This window comes from Mus caroli, chromosome 17 (genome assembly GCF_900094665.2).
Source record: "Mus caroli chromosome 17, CAROLI_EIJ_v1.1, whole genome shotgun sequence".
NCBI lineage: Eukaryota > Metazoa > Chordata > Mammalia > Rodentia > Muridae > Mus > Mus caroli.
In genome coordinates, this window is record NC_034586.1 from 60,124,117 (window position 1) to 60,144,879 (window position 20,763).

At 38.4% G+C, this 20,763-nt stretch overlaps 1 protein-coding gene across 6 annotated transcripts in view; it reads left to right on the top strand.

The window, feature by feature from the left end:
- The window catches only part of Fer (FER tyrosine kinase), a 276,129-nt gene that overhangs the window by 24,501 nt on the left and 230,865 nt on the right, over positions 1–20,763 (top strand). For all 6 annotated transcript variants that reach the window (XR_003835255.1, XM_029470881.1, XM_021186574.2 and 3 more), the window contains 2 exons: positions 8,387–8,652; positions 18,965–19,138. Coding sequence is in view for 5 of the 6 variants with exons in the window: in XM_029470881.1 (XP_029326741.1) it covers positions 8,446–8,652; positions 18,965–19,138 (381 nt within the window). In the remaining variant the exon portion in view is untranslated. The remainder of the gene's footprint in view (positions 1–8,386; positions 8,653–18,964; positions 19,139–20,763) is intronic.

The window sequence follows — 20,763 nt, forward strand, 5'->3', positions numbered from 1 at the left end:
ACACTCTTTGAACCCAGGAAGCGGGTGGGTGGAGGAAGGAATGTCGCTATCTGTTTTATGACCAGCACCTACAAGCCACACTCCCAAGCCTGGGCCCAAAAGCCTCGAATTTTGTTTTTACTTCTTCAACTGTAGGTATGTATGTATGTATGTATGTATGTATGTATGTATGTATGTATATGTAGGATATGTACAAACAGACTACATTTTATACACACACACATACACACACACACACACACACACACACACTGCTTTTAAGTCATAAGAAGTATAGAGAGACTTCATGTATCCTTTGTCTGGGTTTGAACCCCCATCTGTCCACACTGAGTCTCCAGGAGTCTCATTGTTACAGCCTTACTTCTTGTTGGATTTCTGACCTGGTATGATTTGACCTTTTTTTAAAACCCTGTCTCCACAGTCTAGTGGGAAGTAAAAATGCATAAGAAGAGGTTTTTATTTTCTTAATATGCCTTTTTCTTTATCGGGTGGGTCATTGACTTCCACATTTTTTTTTTTCTCCTTCAAAAGCAGTATATTCTTCTGCTCACTCAGGCTTTCTGTTTCTGAGAATAAAAGATTTTCCTTTTTTTTTTTAAATTAGATATTTTCTTTATTTACATTTCAAATGTTATCCCCTTTCCTAGTTTCCCCTCTGAAAATCCCCTATCCCCTCCCCTGCTCCCTTTCCTGTTAAACAGTCCATTTTCTCTTCTGAATTGTGGATTTGGTCTCATAACTAAGTGCTCCCCTACCTTTAGATCCTGAGGACTTTGTCCATTTTTTCTTTTAATCTGGAATTTATCAGTAAATGTGTTCACGTTTAGTCACTTAAGTCCATGATTCTTTTTAGTTGCTTTTAATAAGGTCTTAGGTAGAGCTGAAGGCCAATGCTTTTCCCTTTAGACCTTTGTTAGAAGTCTGTTGTGCATGGTGAGTCCATTTTGAAGTGTTGCATTCTGGACCATTATTATTGGCCCCTGACCAATGCCATGTGTTCTTGGTTTTTGTTGCTGTAGAGTGTGTGGTGTATATGTGTGTGTTGTGTGAGTATATATATGTGCTGTGTGTGTATGAGAGAGTTTGTGTTGTGTGTGTATGTGTAGTGGTGTGTGGTGTGTGTGAATGTGTGTGTGTGACATAAGTGTCAGGATGAATGTACATGTGTGGTGTGTGAGTGTGTATGTGTAAGTGTCTCTGTGTGTGGCTTATCAGTGTGTGTTGTGTGTTGGTTAAGCAGGTTTGTCTGTATTTTTCCAGTTTTCTCTCATTCCCTTTCTTTCCCCTTGCCCTCAGAGGAGAGTAGAGCATGTTTTGTGTGAGTCTCCCACAGGTTTCCGAGTATTTCTTTCCTGTTTTCTGTTGTCTGGCTGGGTGGACTCTGTAAACTCACTGATAGTGGCTTCAACAATTTGTGTTTCTTCCTTTATAATTTCTCTCTGATTATTCTTGTAGCTTGTCTTCCTTGGTTATATTTTGTATTTTACTGTTGATTTTGAGAGTTTATATCTCATTGCTGAAGTGTTTTTACTATGGCTGCATTAAAACTCTTACCTTGTTGTGCTGGCACCTGATTCATCTTTGTATTAGTATTAATTATCTTTACATTAAAATTAGGATTTTCTTGGTGACAGGCAACTTCTGATTGTACCCTTTATAATTTATGTGTTATGTTGGACTTGGGGAACACTTCACTCTCTCCATAGGTAGCTATCTTGTTTAGTTTTATAGCATGCAGAGCTAGTCTGCTTTTCTGGGTGACTGTTCCAAGGACACTCCACTGCGGTTTGATAGCCCGAGCTCCCAGGTGTTCTTTGTTGTGCTACCTGAAAGGCTAAGACGTTCTTTCTTAGGTCAAGTCAGGCATATCTATCAGAGCGGGAGAATGTGCTGGCTTTCTTACCACATCCTGCTCTCCTGCTGTCTGTGGAATGGGGAAGACATGTGGCGTCTTAGACTTTTGTACTTTGTGTAAAACCTGGAGCCCTCCTGCCTGTTCTCTCTGCCTCTTCTGAATGAGGAAGGAGTTCCTGAGACCTGTGAGTACAAAGAGGTCTTGTGTATCAGGCAGACACAGTAGAGATAGCTGCAGAGCCACCAAATGTGTCACCATCACATTCAGGAGAGAGCTCGGTAATTCTCCTGACATTAACTTGATGCCAGAGTAAGCCCAAGTTTGTATCCTCCACATCACTCCATGTGTCTTCCATCTGTCTGTAGTTTGTATTTGATCTTTGTATCTAACCTGTTCCTGACAAAGGGCTTTGTTTTGTATTTACTGAACAACACAGAAAGCATCACATGGCGGAGCAATGGGACACTTGAAAGAAATCCTTAACAGTGTTACAAGGGATTAAGTCACTGACCCCAACTGAGTCAGATAACAGACATCATTGTAAGCACATGGTTATCGAGCAACTTCCATATGCTGCTTCTAACATTTATGATGGATATTTGTTATAGAAGGTTGCTTTCCACCTATGGGCTGTTCTCAGTATATGCTTTCGATAACACACCTGTACACATGCATTGCTGTAGGTCAGGGGCATGGAAGAATATGTAGTTTAAGGTTAAAGCTATGCATTAGCTCAGGATTTGAAAGCTGATTACATAGGAAATCCAACACAAGTAAGGTTATCTTATTTTCATAAAGGCAGGCTAAACAAATAGGCTACGTATACAGTGGGCTATCAGGCTAAGTTTGATCACCATGTGCATTAGGAAGTGGGCTGGGAGGCAACAGTGCTAGCCTCTTAGAATGGAAGAGAGATTGTCATAAAAATGTACTACCACATCCTTGACTGGATTGCTTGCTATAATTGGGTCTTTCTAGCAGATCCCGTCTGCTTGACTTGCTTATTCTGGGTAGAAAGGTGAAGTGCAGGCTGGGTTGCAATCTACTTAATCACTGCCCACGGAATAGCTTAGTTACCTAGTTTTTTGTTCTTTGCTTGTTACTGAAAACCCTGTTCTTACATATATCCAATTTGTCATGAGTGGTATTTATACTTTGTGTTGATCTGATCATTTCTTAGGTGTAAGTCAGGTCAGACAACCTAAAAGTTAGATTCAGTTAATTGACTATGGAGTTACCTTACTTTAAAAAACATCATTATTCCCCTTTTTCCCAAAGAGAGGTATATATATATATATTCTGACCTAGCATATCAATAAACATAAACAAGCCTCTTAGGACAGACTGGAACATTTCCCAGATTCTGCCAGATTAGGTTTCCCATTTTCTTTCCCTGAGCTCTACACATTTTTTGAAGCTTCTGATAGATAGCAGTAGTAAAATATAAAAATGCTTATCAGGATGCATTGAGAAGCAGAGCTGGTGTTTATGCCACATCAGGACTAAAATACATTCAGTAGTTTTTTTTTCTTAAGTAAAATTAAAAATTTTTCTAGCAGTTCTTTCTTCAAAAATATTCCGTATTCTTTGGTTAGACACAGACAGAGAAGGATGTTTCCACAGCTGCAGGTAAAGAGCAAAGCCATCGGCAGCAGCAGCAGCAGCAACAGCAACAACAGCAACAGCAGCAACACATTGCCAGTTTTTGAGCCCCACAAATGATAGTCTTTTCTCCATGGAATTGAGCTTTTACATATTAGAAAATGTTCTACCATTGAGCTAAAGCCCCAAAGTCATAGTTTTAAAATTGCTGTCTGGACCTGGAAGCCTGGAGTCATTGTGGTTAACAATAGGTGAATCATTTGTCCCCTGTAGTCACTGACTTAGCTAAAGGGGGCTCAGTCTTGGCTGTTGCTTTGGAAATTTTAGCAAGTAGTTTCTAATAACTCAAAATATTTTTCCCAATTACTTTATAGTTAACACAATTGAACATCTTTCAGTTGAGGAACAGTTGTAATTTATTCTCTTCATGGAGAATAATAAATTGACATTTGTTTAGATGAAGGGACTGAAGTTAGGGAGAGAAACTTTTTGCATTTGTCTATCATAGATGATGTCAGTGTCATTAACTGGATCGATGTGATGGCCTGGCTCAGTGCTCGAGAGGATTTAGTCTAGTATGTGTGAGCTTGGCGCACCACAAAAATGAGCAAACAAAGAGCCACTGCCACCACAACAAAACACCTGCCTTCTAGTGTGGATGATCCAGAACTGGAAACAAAGGCCCCGTGCAGTTCTTTTGCCTGAGTTGAAAGATTCACTGCTGGAAAGCCCAGGAAACCAAAGGGCAAAATAAATTTTGCAATAGTTTTCAGGATTTACAGTAAACAAGAAGAATGTCTTGGGGAAGTTTATGATAGCTGGTATATAGGTGATCATAAGTTATGTCTCAGTGATTTTTAAATAACTGTTTTGAGTTATTGTTTGTGTTCTAGTCTGTTTTCTGTTACCAAGAACATTATAATACAGACTGAATCTATAAGTAAGGCAGGGATATTTGGGCTCAGGGTCTGAAGTTCAAGGTCAATGAGCCACATCTATGGGTGGCATGGGTATCTCTCTTTCAGTGTGTGTGTGTGTGACAGAGACAGAGAAACATCCCCACACAGACACACACAGAGACAAACACACAGACCGAGAGGTAGAGATGGAGAGACACAGAGAGACAGAGACATATACAGAGAGACAAGCAGTCAGCAGAGAAGACTTTCAGGGTAGTCTGCTTCTTATAAAGCTACCAGCATTCAGTGATGAGGCTCCCTGCTAACAACTTACTTCATCCTGATCGTCTCCCAGGATCTTCCTGGTGAGTACCACAGTGGGAATAACTTTCCCCACTCTTGTTACCTCTCCCAGGGGGTTAAATCCCAGCACATGCAGCCTGGAGGGAGGTATCAAGCCATAGCTAAATGTGACATTCACATACTAAAGGATTCACCTGATGGAACTGTGCAGTTTAGTTGTTTCATCCACTCTCAGAGTTGTGCTGCCATCACGACCAGTTTCAGAATACTTCCATCACCACAGAAGAAAATCTAATCCTTCTCAGGGATCACTCCCCATTTCTCTCCAAATTCATTAGCCCTAGACAACCACAAATCTGTCTCGTAGCTCTAGTTGGACTATTTTTAGACATGTCATGTGAATAGAATTATACAATATGTGGTCTTTTGAGTCTTAATTTCTTCGATGTACAAGGTGTTTTCAATACAGATAATGTCAAATGTATAGATCAAACGGGAGGATCTTGCCTTATTAACACATTAATTCTTCTACCTTTGAACCTGAGTCTTTGAGGAGCTTATTTATAATTTTGGCTTTTTAGTTTGAAGAACACACGTTTGGTTTTAAGAAAGATTTCTTCCCGAGTGTCTTATGCTTTTATTCATGTTTCTGTAAATGGAATTGATTTTAAACAATTTTTGGTTTGATTTTTTCTGGTATGTAGACATTTAGCTGACTTTTTAACACTGATTGTGCTGTGTATGTTAACACCGTGCTGGTGTGACTGAATATGTGAACAAAGCCACTTAAGGAGAGAAGCATTTATTTTGGCTCGTGCTTTCAATGAGTTCCTTCCATTGTCCTTTGGCTCTGTTTCTGAGCTCATGGTAAGAGAATAAGTATATCATAGTAGGAGTGTTTTGTAGAAGCTGCTCACTTTGGAAACCAGGAATCAGAGATAAAGAACCAGGAATAAGCTATTATCTTTAAAAGCACATTCCAATGACCTACTTTGCCTACCTAGGCTCCATCATCTAGAGTTTTCCAAGTGGCAGCATTAGCTGGGGAGCAGGTTTTTAACATAGGAGCCCATAGAGGACATCTGCTCCTTGTCTGTAGTACTTGGTAACATAACACTCAATTCTGATACTTGCTTAAGCCTTCATTTGGGTCTCTGTTTGTGAAGTGGTATCCTCTGCAAATGGAAATCATTTCACTTCTTCCCTGTCTGGTCTGATTAGTTTTAGTTTTAGTTATATGTGCATGTGTGGGTATGTACATGTGAACACAGGCATCTGAGGAGTCAGAGGAGTCAGATGCCCTGGAGTTGGAGTACAGGCTGTCGTGTGCCACACCTCACTAAGAGCTGAACTTGGGTCTTTAGGAAGAGCAGTGCACACTCCAAGTGCCATCTCACAAGCCCCCTATCCCAAATGTCTTTTAGTTTACTCTACCAGTCCCATGTCTAGAGCCTCTAGTAGAACATCAGTACAGTGCACATCCTCAGGTTCTTCCTGACCTTTGGGAGAAGACATCATCCCATTCTTCCTCCCCACTGTCTCCAAGAGGGTGCCCCCTCCAACCAGGCCTCCCCCTCCCTGGGACCTAAGTCTCTTGAGGATTAGACGTGTCTTCTCCCACTGAGGTCAGACCAGGCTGTCCTCTGGTGTATTTGTGTTGGGGGCCTGGGCCTGGTTGGTGGCTCAGTCTCTGGGAGCTCCCAGGTGTTTGGGCTAGTTCTTCTAGCCCCAACATGTTTACTTTTAAACAAATTAATACTTTTGGATTTTTGTAATGTCAATATATGTTGGAGACACCCTACTTTAAACTTGAGATGCCTGGGACCCTTGATGACAAGGAAGAAAAACTTGCCTGGGGTACCATGTTTCAGAGCATGAGGCTATGGTCTCTTGTGGGCCCCAGTATGAGTTCGGAGAGGTCCCAAGGTTGTTTCTTTGGTGCAAGCACCTCATGATGTCATTTCTGCAATTATTCTTAGTACTTACCATTCTTTTTATCTATTTACTGTTATTTCTCCTTCTTCCTTCCTTGATTAAGCCGGTATTTGGTGACCTGGCAAGACATAGTAGGAGCCTGCTTAATATCCAGAAGCTAGATGCTACCAGTAGTATTAAAGTGAAGGCTGTTCATGAGTTCAAGAGAAATGTATGTTATTGTCATTCACTCGAGGTAGAAATGCAAGTAACCTAGAGTCATAGGCAGAAATGAGTAAGCCTGCAGCTGTTCACCCAGTCTTAGTGTCAATTCTGTATAATAAAAATAGGATATTTTTATCATAAAATTGAGGTTGGAATAATATACAGATATTTCCCAGAAAGTCAGCAATGGGTTCCTCGGGTGTTGCGGTAAATCTCCTTCCAAATATGCCCCAGCAATGAAAACATAACACAGTTAATATGATTATATGCTGTGTGCCTAGATTGGGCAGATCTGCCGCTACACTACCATCTTCTCCATCTATGGGACTCCTTAGAACTTGCAGTTTCTCCAGGCCATGTGCTTCTGCTCCGCTTTTCTTCTTCCTCCTATGCGTCCTCTTCCTCTTCCATTTCTTCTGCTCCATCTTCCCTTTTTATCTGCCCAGTCATCAGCGCTCCTTTATTTTATAAATTAAGGTAGGAAGCAGGAAATCACCTGAGTGCTGACTCTTTCCTTGTTTGCAGCCACTCACAGGAGGAGAACAGATTTAACATCAAATACAATTAGCCCCAGGGCTATCACACAACACTTGGGTTCAGGGATGATGGTGGCAGCCCCCTAGGAATTCTCCGTACAAGTTAAGTGAGGATGTTTTTGTAGATGGACAGATGGGGTCCTGGATGTTTGATCTAGATTGGAGATCCAAAGACTGAAGGGTTAGCAATATGACCTCATGTTTGTCCTTTTATGAAACCATACTGTCTCATACATGTCTGAGATACTGATTTTGTAACCGCAATACTGCTGTCCCCAACCTCACCAGAGACTGGGGGTTGGGAGATACAAAAAAAATTGTGCTTGCTATAAAACTTTTATGTTTGAGATTGTATAGTTCCCTTTTTTCTGTTCTAAATCTGCACTACTCTGTCATTAGAAAATGTTGGCACAGGAAAATAGAGAAGCATTTACCCATCTCCTGTGAACTCTGGGATTCCAACTTCCTTGTCTGATTTCAATAACAGACTGGGGCTGAGTCAAGTCTAGGGGAACACCCTGACTCCTGAGTTCAAGGGCTCCCATGTCAAAAGAGAACAGCCTGTCAGTATTGTATGTCAATTGTATGTTTTCTTATTCACCTACCAGGTATCCCTAGTCCTTGATGACCCCTGACTCTTGTCGAGGCTGGACCCTGGCAAACATAATCAGTTAATTTCCCAAATTCTATTACCTAACTCTGAAATGCAATTTGTATTTTGTGACTCAACAACAAAAACATACACTTGGAATATGTGTTGGTGTCATAGTAATCTGATTAAAAAATAATTGCAGGATTTAAGATAAATATATGAATTGATCTGAATAATTTGATGTCTTTTATTTTACATTGTATTTCCTCTAAAAACAATTTTGATGAATTATATGCTGCTCAAGTTTGTTCACAATGAAGAAAAAACTTCCGAATTTGAGGTATAAAGCAGTATTCCAAGTTCAACCAACCAACCAACCATCCAACCCAACAGCCCAGTGGACCATCCTTTTGACTGGAGGATGAACTTCCTTCTAACTGACTCACGTCTGTGTTCACAGATATGTGCTGACTAGCAGGCTCACGTGCACAGTGTGGAGGAGAAGCTATATCTTACAAAATGGGATTTGGGAGTGACCTGAAGAACTCACAGGAAGCTGTGTTAAAGTTGCAAGACTGGGAACTACGGTTGCTGGAGACAGTGAAGAAATTTATGGCTCTGAGAATAAAGAGTGATAAAGAATATGCATATACTCTACAGAATCTTTGCAATCAAGTTGATAAAGAAAGCACTGTGCAAGTGAATTATGTCAGCAACGTGTCCAAGGTAAGGATGACGCCCACTTGTTTTGTATAGGGTCACATTTGTCCTTTGAACAAACGTCATATTATAGAGCGAGCATACCCATGGCAACTTGCACTGTTTTAAATTTTCTCTTAATACTGTCTTGTCCGCATCCTCTAAAGGATCTTTCTGTGTGTGGTGTATATATGTATGCACAGATAGGGGCGTATGTAGGTGCACACACCTGAATACTGCACGTGGAGGCCTGAGGAGCATAGTGGTGTTTTGTATAGCTTTCCAGCTCAGTCCTGAGTTAGGAACTTGGTTAGGTTTGGGCTTAGCCTAGACGATAGGTTGTATGGGCAGCAAGCTCCTGGGATCCACCTGATTCTGCCTCAAAGCCCCGGGATTGCAGGCACACTCGGTCAAGTCTGCCTTTGTTGTGTGAGTGGGAGTTGGACCCAGATTTTCAAGCTTGCACAGCTACCACCTTTCCCTACTAAAGCATTTTCCTCGTCTCCGAGTCCTCTAAATTTTTATGTGCTTATTTTAGGATCCTTTCAGTTCAGAATACATTTTAATGTGGCATTTGATATTATTATTAACTGTAGTTAAATGTATTATTTGACCATTTGCTTTCTTTTTGTTTTATCTTCCTTTAATTCTTTTCATTTACTTACCACCTTTAATTGAGATTTTCTTAAAATTAATTAAAAGTTTGAGGCAAGGTGTATGTAACCTTGGCTGTCCTGAAACTCACTCTTTGAAGTTTGCAGTAGACAGTACTTGGGAGGCCTAAAGTTATTTTTATTTTTAATCTCTACAGTTTTTCCAACCTCAGGGTGAAGCTTACAATCATGAGGTGAAAGGAAGAGGTTGTTTTGTCAAGAACAAAAACGATAAAGGAATTGTACATGACCCAGTGGTTCTCAGCTAGGGTGCTAAGAACACAGTAGAGAGGCCAGCTTCTTAAGTTAAAGCGACAGGAAAACCGCATAGCCACACACTGAAGAATGAAAGGCAAACATTGCTCATCAGTTACAAAATTCAGCTCACAATGAACTAAAGACAAATGTGGTTTCTCACATAGCTTTGATTTCTCTGATGCTTGTGTTCAGGTCCCATGTTAACGAGTACCTGGTACACATCTGTTAGGCACTCCTTTCTGTGTCTTCCTAGGGGACCATGAGTTCTGCTGGCCCACTGAATATTTTTGGCTCCTTTGTGTCTTGAAGTCACTCTTCTCAACAGGACATTACTGGGGTTTTGCTTAATTGTGATCTAGACATTGTGACCTAGTCAGCCTTGATAGTGTTACAACTTAGGTCATTACTTATTTTCTCTAAGGAATCATTGTTTCATTTACTAATAACTAGTGTCTTTAGAGTGGTATTATTTTGTATATTTTTATCTAGTTATTGTTTTAGGTAACTGGATAAATTAATAAATATTTCTCCATAGTCACAATGTAACAATTTACAAGTTAGTTAAGAATATATTATGTCTCTTTATTCCAAAATATTTGTACATTTGTTTTCTAAGACTATATCTTCTATATAATGAATCAAAATATAGTAGTTTGGTTATCTTGCATACTTTTATATTATTTTTTAGTTACATTACATACTATTGTTAAAGATGAATTTCTTGGGATGGTATGATGGGTCAGCAGCTAAAAGCACTTGCAGTGCAGGTCTAACAACCTGAGTTGTTAGATCAGTTCATGGAGCCAATGTAAAAAGCTGAGTGTGGTGGTGTGCATCTCTAATCTTCAGTGAGGTAGGAATTCCCTGGATACAGACAGCCTGGAGTGCAGAGGCAAGGTAGAAGCAAGGAGACACTGCCTCAGTGAGGTGGGAAGAAGGGGCCAGCGCCTTAGGGTCATCCTCTGATCCCCACATACCCCTTCTATAGTCAAACATGACACCCTGCCCTGACCTAGATAGCCAGCTTATCCAGCAGTCCTGGTTCTACCCCATCAGCGTTGACATCCCAGGCCAGATTCCACAGTTCCTGGCTTTTATGTGGACTCTGGGGATCTAAATTCCAGCAGTCTCCATGTCTGTGTGTAAGAGCTGTCTCCTAACCCTTCAAATCTTGTCCACTGTTCCAGTATTTCAGTCATTTCATTTAGTTTTTGTCTTTTCAATGAACTTTCATTTCAAACATAAACAGGAGATATAGCGTTCCATGATTTAATTATTTTCGGCTTTTACTTAAAGTTGTTTTTGAAGTGTGTATATGCTGTCTTTATTCCCAAGGGCACAGTTTTGTATGGCTCGATTTTTCATTTGTTTTGCTTTTGAAGGACTGTAGATGGCTGGAGGTGGCGGCCTAAGCAGCCGTCTTTGCTCCCATCTGTTGGTTCTGCTTCTGCCCGCTAAGTGTTTTGGCATGGCAAGAACTCCCAGGCTTGTCTGGAACCGTCCTTTCTACCACCCTGAACTAGACTTTTCCTTGAGAGGCCAATTTTCGTTGGAAGAGATATTTTAGCATAAAACCAGTTTAGAAGCTCTACAGTGTTTCACAGTTTCAAATAATGTTGTAAAAGTGCTATTACATAGAGACATTTTTGTATGTTTATGTGTATATATGATAAATTCATAGACATGGTCAAAATATGAATGTATGTATAGTTTCATTACATATTGCCAGTATAAATATAAAATTCCCTATAGAACTTGTACCATTTTTCATATTCACCAGATCTGTATGAGCCTGCCAGTTCCTAACACTCACACTTTGTTTTTGTGATCTAATAAGCACTATATAATATCTATTATCTCTAAAAGTGAGTGTAATGAACTGCCTTTTCCGTGTGTTTAAGAGCTAGTTTATTGTTTAATTTATTTTTATTACGTGTGTGTGTGTGTGTGTGTGTGTGTGTGTGTGTGTGTGTGTACATGTACATGTACATGTACATGTGTATGCAGGTACCCAAAGAGTTTACAAAGGGGTGTAGGGTGTCTTGGGACTGGAGTTATAGGTGTTTGTGAGCCACTTGCAGTGGGTGCTGGCAGCCTAACTGTTGTTCTCTGTTAGAGTAGCAAGGACTCTTAACCACTGAGCACTCTCTTCTAGCTACTGTGGCCATTTTATTTACTTCTGTACAGTAGATCATTTTTACTTTGTGTTTTGTTGTTCATTAAAATTACAACTGTCCAAGTATATTCAACACTGGTTCTACACATTATAGTGATATAAGAAATCCTCAATAACAATTTATTTGAAAGGAGATACTGACTAATCCTTTAAATACAAAGTATATAGAAATATTAGGAGTATTCATATACTATATTGAAAAATGTCTTTTTGATGATCTAGAGTTAATATTTAATAACTGTATAAAACATTGTATATGAAATGTAATTATTATGTATAATAATTATGTAATCCTATATAATTTATATAACTTTCAGGTCGTAGAGTTAGTTCTTATTTAATATTTGCTTTAAAATGTGAATTTGGTATAACCCAAGTGATGTGTTATGGGACGAGTGAGCCTGATGTGCGTTTCCTCCTATATGGCAGTGGAGGAAGTACTGTGTGAGTGCATGAATGGTACCCAGTTGAACTCAGTTGCTTAGGATACATTTCAGTTGAGCACTGCAGTCCTTTGCTGGCTGCCATTGCTTAGTCTTTCATTGTGAGCCAAACTCACCTGCATGTGGACTGTAGCTTGGTCTGCTGCTTTAGGTAACCTCTTCTCCCACTTCCAGGACCCACAGGGTATAACCCTCCTTCCTTGACAGGAATGTTTCTAGTCATCTGATATAAAATGCCATGGTCATTATATTTTTTAATCACTTAATATATGTGAAGTTGTATAAAGTTGCTGTAATTTTTAATACATTCCTGATTAATGTTTTGAATGCTATGCACCTGACACATCTATAAGCCCTGTGACTTTTAGCATATAATTGGTACAATAAAGAGATTGTTGGTGAGACAAATCCTTGTTACGACAGAACGTGGGCAGTGGAATTACTTAGGGAGCTTTAAAGTGCTGACCCTATGCTCTGTGTGAGAAGCATGCTTCATCTGGCTTTCTGGTCATGAATCCCCAAAGTGATATTTCTAAAAGACTCAATTATTTCTGATTGCAGCCAGGTTAGAGATGGGTTGGAGCAGGGTAACCAATTTGAAGAAAATGTAGAGAAGTTTTTATGAGTGGGGCACATCTAAAGATTCCTTTGTACTTGGAGTTGAGTCTTTGAAAACTCTGTTTTATGGAAATTTAATGAGTTGTTTTCTGGATTTCTGTATCCCCTAAGGACTTAGAGACTCCAGCATTTCCTTATGTAATAGGCAAACTCAAATAAAAATAGTTGCTTCAGAGGATCATTTATTTTGAGTTATTGTGTAGTGCAGAAACTATGCATTCTTCATGGAATTTTAATGTTGAGTTTGTGAAAATATTCAACCAAGATGAAAGCAATCAAGTACATGGAGGATATAATCTATAGCACAAAGCTATTTCTGACAGCTATTATTTAGGTATTTTCAAGCTTGAATCATCTTGTTGAGAATCCTCAGTGCCTTGCTGTAATTATAGGCCCAGTAGTAGTTGTTCTTTTACTCAGTGTCCCAGAATATACACTTCTTGGTATAATAAGCCCAGAACACTTCAATTACTACCTGTTCTGAGAAGCTGATTCATCTTACCACTTATCTGCCAGCTCAAAGGTAAGGCAAGAAAGGACGTGTGCTTCTCTAAAAGGTGTATGTTTCCTTTTAAAAATGGTATGTGCATGAATGCTTTAGCCACAATTATGTCTGTGCACCATGTGAACCCCCCAGAGGGCGGAGATCTCCTGGCATTACAGATGGTTGAGAGCTATAATGTGGGTGCTGGGATGCAAACCCCTGTCCTTTCGAAGAATAGTCAGTACTCTTAACTGCACAGCTATTGCCAACCCTAAAAGGTATACATTTTCTCTCTCTCTCTAGTTTTTGTTTTCAGTAATCTGAGCATATAGTTTACTTTTTAAATGTTATATAGTTAGTCACTTTAGTGTAATCGATACCATTGGCCTCTATTGGTTTCCAAAGGGGGGGAAGTGTCATTTTTACCATTACCATTTATGTTGATTGTTTTATATATCTTGGGCTATACTTAGTACATGCAACTAATCTTTTATGGATAGTTGGGGGACGTGAAAATTGTCTAAATTGAATTGTTTTTTAAAGGTGATATTTGGTAAATTTAATTTTTGATGACAAAAGAATAAAGACTTTGCAAAATATTTAAAAATCACAGATTTAATATAAAAGTAGTATTGTAATTCTGAATAATGTTGTAAAATTAAAAAAAAAATCTCAGACTAGTATTTTGTTTTCTTGGGGCAAAGGAAAGTGTGCACTATCAGTATCTCTATCTTAATTTGGTCTTGTTCCTAATTATCCTGTGTTGGATTTGGATTGGTTAGATAGTTTCATTCCTTAAATACTCTTAATGAGATTGCAAAGGCTACCATTATTTCTAGTTAGTTAAAAACAAAGTTACTGGGAGATGTGTCTTTCATTTTCATCTCTGTAGTTTTGAAACAAATCATGTCCTGTCAAGAGTGACATAAATCTGGACTTAAAACTTCTTCAGTTGGATGTAATCATGTTACAAAGTAGTGTTCTGAAGTAGTGGCCTGCAAGTAGTACAGGATGTTCTCCTTTGCTTTAGTCTCCAATACAGTGAGTAAGTGCAGGGTAAACAGTAAAGCTTACAGTTTACTTTGTAACCACTTTAGAAGGTTTGATTTGTTTAGCTTAGGTATTTGTTTTTGTTTGTTTTTGAGACAAGATCTCATGTAGCCTAGGCTGTCCTTGAACTTGCTGTGTGCCTGAGGGTGACCTTGATCTTCTGATTTTCGTACCTTTACCTCTCAAATGCTGGGGTCAAGGGCATGCCCTGCCATGCAAAGCCATGGTAGATTTTCATAAAGTAGTTAAGAAACAAGGTTTCGCACTCCTTTTTATCTTCCAAGCTTCAAGTTTTATCATGCCTAGCCCATTAAGAAATAAATTTATGTTTGCATGTAAGTCTTCTATTAGTTATGTGATATTGAATGGGTGACTGTCAGTTTATAAATTTATTAGATGAAGTATTTGCCTAATCATATTATAAAAGGAATGAATCAGAAAGACTGTGAGCTAACTGAAAGCAAGTATTAAAGATGAGGAGCTCAGAGTCACTTAAATCAGAGCTGCTTAAACCTGATTCACTTGTAGCTCCTCTTAGTCTGAGAAATTTTCATGTGACCTGGGTGTATAGTTTCATAAAGGAGGTACACAAATCAAACATTTACGGATACTAAATCATGAAAAAATTTATTTTAAAGCAATCCTTTGGTATATATAAAATTTTATATTAATTAAACATGAAAGCAAATTTAAGTGCTTAGATGAATGAGTGTTTTTGTTTAAAATATAAATTAAGTCTTGTTAGGACATAGAGCAACCTTTTCAGCATTTACTAATCTATGAAATTATATTTGTTAATGCTGAGAGCACTACTTTAACAAATAGTTCACAATGGGAGAAATATGTATAGGATAATTTCAGAAATTGTTGTAAATTGTCTTGGTCTTAAGCCATAATTCATTGAATAATATTTTTATGAGACTCAAATCAGGAGCAAACAGATTTGAAACCAAGCACTTTACTTATTCTAATATGAAAGCATATGCTGAGGAATGAGAGGAATATCTTCGTCTTCATAATTAAACCATTGTTTCTATAAGAGGCAAAAATTTGTATGCGAAGTATAATTGCTACAACTCGTAGCATACAATAATCTCGAAGCTGAGTTTAGGCATTTCATTGTTTCTAGTGGGAATGTGTGTAGAGACAGCGTGTGCAGTATGGTGTATACATGTCATAGGTTTAGAACCAAGGGCCCTCCATGGATACTGCTCTCAGCAATACCTCAGTCATTAATAGTTTGTTTTTAGTTAGTGCATATTTGGAAAGCTTTTGCTGGTGTGTGTTTGTATGCATGCACATGGGTTCTTGAGCCACAGTTTAAGGAGCTGAGATTTAGATGGTAGAAGTTAGCTTTAAAGGAGTGAGGGATAGCAGATTACCAGCTTGAGTGCTCCTCTAAAGAGCCTGTAGTCTAAAGGTCTCCCAGGAGATCTACTGCATGTAGGGCAACAGATCAGCAGCTTCTCTGCCCCTCTAAAGACCCCACAGCCTGAAGGCCCCACAGGAGGTTTACCACAGCCAGGGCCACAGGCTACTAGGGAATCTGTAGCAACACAGGGACATAGGAGGCAAGCTCCATACACTCAAACCAGTTAACATCAGAGATAACCAGATGGCTAGAAGCAAGCTCAAGACCATAAGCAACAAAAGCCAATATAGTTTGGCATCCTCAGAACCCAGTTCTCCCACCACAGCAAGCCCTGGATACACCAACACACCTGAAAATCAGGAAGCTGACATAAAATCCTATCTTACGAAGATAATATAGTCCCTTAAGGAGGATATAAATAACTCACTGAAAGAAATACAGGAAAACACAGTTAAGCAGGGAAAAGCCCTTAAAGAGGAAACAAACAAATCCCTTAAAGAAATACAGGAAAATACAGTCAAACAGGTAAAGGAATTGAACAAAGCGGTCTATGACCTAAAAGTGGAAGTAGAAACAATAAAGAAAACACAAATGAAGGCAACTCTGGAGATGAAAACCTAGGAAAAGGTTTAGGAATTATAGATGTAAGCATCACCTACACAATATAAGAGATAGAAGAGAGAATCTCAGGTGTAGAAAATACCGAAGAAGATGTTGACACAACTGTCAAAGAAAATGCAAATAGCCCCTAACCTAAAACATCCAGGAAATCTAGGACACAATGAAAGGATCCTGGAAGAAAATGAAGATTCTCAATTCAAAGGGCCAGAAAACATCTTCAATAAAATCATAGAAGAGAACCTCCTCAATGTAAAGAAAGAGATGGCCAGAAATGTACAAGAAGCCTATAAAACACCAAATAGATTGGGTCAGAAAATAATTAAAACACTAAATGCGGAGAACAAAGAAAGAATATTAAAAGCTGTAAGGGAAGAAGGTCACAACATATAAAGGCAGACCTATTAGAATTACACCAGACTTCTCAACAGAGACACTTAAAGCCAGAAGATCCTGGACAGAGGTCATGCAGACCCTAAGAGAACACAAATGCCAGGCCAGGCTACTATTCCCAGTAAAACTCTCAATCAACATAGATGGAAAAGCCAAAATATTCCAGCATAAACCCAAATTTAAACAATATCTGTCTACCAATCCAGCCTTACAGAGGATTCTAGAAGGAAAACCCCAACACAAGGAGAATACCTACACTAAAGAAAAAAAAAACAAGATATTAATAATCTCTCAATAAAGCCAAAAGGAGAGACTCACATGCACATAATACTACCTACAGCAGATATAGATATCTGTCTTTAACATTTCTCACTATCAATGGACTCAGTTCCCCAATACAAAGACATAAGCTAACAGACTGGATACACAAGCAGGATCTAGCATTTTGCTGCATATAAGAAACACTCCTCAATGACAAAGACAGACACTACCTCAGAAAAGAGGCTAGAAAAAAAAAATCTTCCAAGCGAATAGTCCTAAGAAACAAGCAGGAGTTGTCATTCTAATATTCAATAAAATAGACTTTCAACTAAAAGTTATCAAGTGAGATTGGGAAGGACCCTTCATACTCATCAAAGAAAAAATCCAACCAAGAAAAAGACTCAGTTCTGAACACCTATGCTCCAAATGCAAGGGCAATCACATTAATAAAAGAAACTTTACTCAGGTTCAAAAAACACATTGAACCCCACACAATAGTAGTGGGAGACCAACACCCCACTCTCACCAATGGATAGGTCACTGAAGGTAAACAGAGGCATAGTGAAACTTTAGAGGTTATGAACCAAATGGATTTAACAGATAGCTACAGTACATTTCATCCTAAAACAAAAGAATATACCTTCTCCTCAGTACCTCATGGTACCTTCTGCATAAGTGACCATATAATTGATCTCAAAACAAGCCTCAACCAATACAAGAAAATTGAAATAATCCCATGCATTTTATCATATCACTACAGCCTAAGTCTGGTCTTCAATAACAACAATAACAAGAGAAAACTCACATACCCATGGAAACTGAATAGGTCTCTGCTCAATGATAAGTTAGGGAAGAAATAAAGAAAGAAATCAAAGACTATATAGAATTTAATGAAAATGAAGGAACATCATACCTAAACTTACAGGACACAATGAAAGCAGTGTTAAGAGGAAAATTCATAACACTAAGTGTATTATGAACTAACAGATAAATAAATTGGAGAGATACCATACAAGCAACTTAACAGCACATCTGAGCACTCTAGAACAGAAAGAAACAAACACATCCAAGAGGAGCAGATGGCAGGAAATAGTCAAACTCAGGGCTGAAATCAACCAAATAGAAATAAAGAGAACAATACAAAGAATCAACAAAACCAAAAGCTAGTTCTTTGAGAAAATCAACAAAATAGATAAACCTCTAGCCAAACTAACTAAGGGGCCCAGAGACAGAATCCAAATTAACAAAGTCAGAAATGAAAAGGGAGACATAACAGAAACTGAGAAAATTAAAAAACAAAACAAAACATCAAATTCTACTACAGAAGCCTATACTTAACAAAACTGGGAAATCTAGATAAAAAGTTATAGAAGTTCCTATTGCTGTTTACACGTTAAGACAATATCCATGTTTTTGTTGTAAGGGTTTTGATGCTTTAAATATTTATTAATCAACTAAAAGCAACCAACTAAAAGGGATGTTAATGATTTAATTATATCAATTTTTTGTTAGTTTTGGGACAAGGTCCCATATTGTAGTCCATGCTGGCCTGACTCGTTATGTAGTTCAGGCTGGCTTCAAACCTGTGACAGTTTATATACCTTACCCTTGTGTGTGCCGTGATTACAGACAGGAGCTACCGTGCTCAGCTTGTTAAAGTTTAGATCTTAACGAAGGAATACTTGTGTTTCAGATTACTTTTTGGTGTCAAGAGCAGGTTAGTCATCGTATTTTCAGGTATCATGAAAACATGCTTTCATAGCGCACATATCATGGTACATGCACATCACAGTATTCTGCCTAGGATCTCACTGACATCTGAAGCATTTGTACTTGAGGATGTTGGATACAAATCTTTCCTAATTCATTGTACAGTTTTGCAAAAATCTACTATTTATAATGTAAAAGTTCTTATAAAACTAAACATTTATAACTCTTGAACATTTAAATCATAGTTAAGTGGGAACTTCTAATACAAATGCTAATTTATTATTATTATTTTTTTTTTTTAAGTCTTGGCTATTGATGATTCAGCAGACAGAACAGCTTAGTAGGATAATGAAGACACATGCAGAGGACTTGAACTCTGGACCCTTGCACAGGCTCACCATGATGATCAAGGACAAGCAGCAAGTGAAGAAGAGCTATGTAGGCATTCATCAACAGATAGAGGCAGAGATGATCAAGGTATGTCTGCCTGGATTTTGTGCCTTTTTTATATTTCTTATAAAACCTATGTTAATATTTTGTTCTGTCTGAGCTTAAAGTTGTCATTTCTGACAAGAAGTGTTTGTTGTGGTACTTTATTGTGTACAGAATGTTACTGATTATAAGACATCATTTCAGTCCCAAGAAAGAGAAGATATACGGACCATTAAACTGTGCCTCAGAAATCTTATAATAACGTGGAATATGTAAATTTTATTTACTGAACTAGTTTTTAGGGCTGGAGAGAGGCTCGGTAGTTAAGAGCACTGACCCCTGCTTTTCTAGAAGATCCAGGTTTAATTCTGAGCACCCACCTGGCAGCTCACAACCTCTGTAACTCCAGCTCCAGGGATCTGATGTCCTCTTCCGCCTCTGTGAACTCTGCAAGTACACGATACACAGACACACACAGGAGCAAGACTTTCACATACCCAAAGTAAACTTGAAAACATAAAAAGAAATCGCTTTTAACGTGTGTGTGTGTGTGTGTGTCTATCTATTTATCTGTCTGTCAGTTAATGTATTTCTGAGTGTCTTTGCCTTTAGCTTGTCTCTTCTGGGTAATTTCTTAACCCTTGTGTTACAGAGCTTCCAAACAGAAGAAAAGGCTAGCATGTCTGCCCTGTAGCTGTCAAAGTTCCCGCTCTGTTTTATGTACATTCACATTCTTTCCCTGTATTGAGTCATTTAGAGGAAACCCTTAATATCATTTATCCAAAACCATTTTTACTACATATTGGTAATATAGAGATTCTTTAAAAATAAAAATATTCTGATTAATCCACCTAAAAATGACAGATATTAAATGTTATTAAACACCCTATATGGAAACACTTGCCTGTTATGTGATTTCTTTTGGTTTGCTGTAGCTGGGATGTAATCAGACACATAAGTTGCATTTGAGTAATTGCTCTTTAGTTCCTGGGTGGTTCTTTCTGTTTATTTTTGAAAAATACCATTTACTAACTGGATAAATGAGATACTATGCTATATGCAATGGAATCCCTTAAATTCTGAGTTTTTCTTTCTTTCATTCTTCTGTTTGTTTGTTTGAGATATGGGGTTTTACTATGTAGCCTTGGCTGGCTTGGAACTCCCTCTGTAGAACAGGCTGACATGGAATGCCTAGAGCTCTGGCCTGCCCCGAGTGCTGGGAAGTAGAGTTTTTGGGGCACCAGGATAGTGGTGTATGCCATTACTCCTAGCACTTGGGAGGTGGATGCAGTAGTACAGCGTGGTCACATGGTACTTATGGCCATAGTGTTTTGGAGAAACCTTTTGATCGGCTTCCATCTTGGCTGTCTCCATTTACATTTCTGCAGTGTATATTTTGATTTCCCTTAGTTAATTTCTCAGAGTTTTTTGTTGTTTCTGTATAGGAAGGCTGCTGATATTTGTGTGTTAAGTTTTCATGCTTCCACATTGCTGATATAAAATCATACACTCTTTTGCAGGTTTTGATGCTGTCCTTTTCTTATCTTTTAGATGGTATATTAGAAGATTTTCAGATGACCAGGAGTCAAGTTTGCCTTTATCTTGCATCATGATAGTGTTTTGACTATAGGTCAAGAAGGTTGTTTGTTTATAATTAGTAACTCAGTTCT